This window comes from Humulus lupulus, chromosome 7, assembly GCF_963169125.1.
Source record: "Humulus lupulus chromosome 7, drHumLupu1.1, whole genome shotgun sequence".
In the NCBI taxonomy this organism is placed as follows: Eukaryota; Viridiplantae; Streptophyta; class Magnoliopsida; order Rosales; family Cannabaceae; genus Humulus; species Humulus lupulus.
Window position 1 is genome coordinate 9,311,013 of NC_084799.1, and position 1,399 is coordinate 9,312,411.

Here is a 1,399-nt window from a genome sequence, read left to right on the forward strand (position 1 = left end):
ACACTGTTTTTGAACCTTGATTTATTCATCCTAAATTATATTCAGAATTTTTTTAAATTAGTAGGATGTCACTATACTTTTATATAAATACAAAAAATATAATGCCCCTAAAATATATTTGCATCATTATAAAGTTCAATATATAATAGAAAGTTGCATAGCACCATTTTATTTATTTAGATTTTGTATAACATCGTCATGATTATTAATCACATGGCAATACTATAATTGATCAAAGTACACATACGTTAGCTACATAGAATAATTATTCCATCATCATGGCCATGTTAACTTGGACAATATGGACTTATTACGTAAATAACAATTATTTATTAGTTATAAAGGTTATCAAGTACCGAAGTAGATCGATCGAGATCAAGCCCCAAACCGCTTCTGAAGTTCCTGAACCACATCCTTGTCCAACATGAAGGCCTTAGCAAGAACATTAGGGTTGATGGGAGGGTCAGATCCAAACACGGCATTAGCAATGGTAATGACTCCCGGATTCTGGCTCCCTAGTCCGGCGAAAGCCAAGGCCGGAGTCTTGCCGACGTTGAACTGGAAGTGAATCATTCCGACGGGGAAGACAAAGACGTCTCCCTTGTAGAGAACCTTGGTGAAGAGTCGGTTGCCGTCTCCGTTGGAGGAAACGAAGCCCACGTATAGTGTTCCCTCGGCCACGAATAGGATTTCGGTGGCACGAGGGTGAGTGTGTGGTGGGTTAAGTCCGTATGGGGCGTAGTCGACGCGTGCGAGGGATATTCCTAGTGTGTTGAGCCCCGGAAGGTTGTCGACGAAGACGGCAGTGACGTTGGAGCCGACGGCGTTGTCTGTGTTGCCCGGAATGTTGATCCCTGAGAAGAAGAAGTCTTCTGCCTTCACCATATCCGGGTTCTTGCAGAATCTTCCGTTCACAAACACTGTACATTTATCATTTGAAAAAGTTAACTCACATATATATGTACGAACGTACATTGAAGAATATATATGGTGAGATCGATATACTTACGCATCTCTTTGGGATCATCGATCGCTACGCAAAAGTCTTGAAGAGGACTTGGGTCGTATGCGCAAGCAAAGTGGGTTGCAAAAGCCAAAGCAGCCACTGCCAAAAATAAACGACAAGTCTTCATAGTACCCTTATATATAATAAACTTAATTAGTTTTTCGAAATGACTAATAATGTTTATAAGATTTGCTCTACTGTGTTTACTTGGAAATCTTTGGTGGTCCGAACATGGCTATTTATAGATGGCCATGCAGGAGGAGGCCTAGGACGTGATCTTTTTATTAATTATATTTTATTTTTCACTGTTTTACTGAAAATGAAACATGGGCGGAATAGTTGGGAGATTTACTCTACCAATTTTGATTCTTTGTTATTTATTTAACTATAGCT

At 39.6% G+C, this 1,399-nt stretch overlaps 1 protein-coding gene across 1 annotated transcript; it reads right to left on the reverse strand.

Annotated features, from left to right (window-relative positions):
• Positions 1-308: 308 nt before the first annotated feature.
• Positions 309-1,155, reverse strand: LOC133789422 (germin-like protein subfamily 1 member 13). Its single transcript, XM_062227264.1, has 2 exons — positions 1,010-1,155; positions 309-920 (listed from the first exon to the last, which is right to left on the reverse strand). The coding sequence occupies exons 1-2, from the start codon at positions 1,131-1,133 to the stop codon at positions 376-378; spliced, it is 669 nt and encodes a 222-aa protein (XP_062083248.1). The 5' UTR covers positions 1,134-1,155; the 3' UTR covers positions 309-375.
• Between the last annotated feature and the right edge of the window lie 244 nt (positions 1,156-1,399).

Excerpts from the sequence above, each read along its gene's own strand:
- LOC133789422 (XM_062227264.1), bottom strand. The coding sequence starts at position 1,133 with ATGAAGACTTGTCGTTTATTTTTGGCAGTGGCTGCTTTGGCTTTTGCA. Across the intron at positions 921-1,009 it reads CGATGATCCCAAAGAGATGC|TGTTTGTGAACGGAAGATTC; the intron begins GTAAGTATATCG and ends ATAAATGTACAG.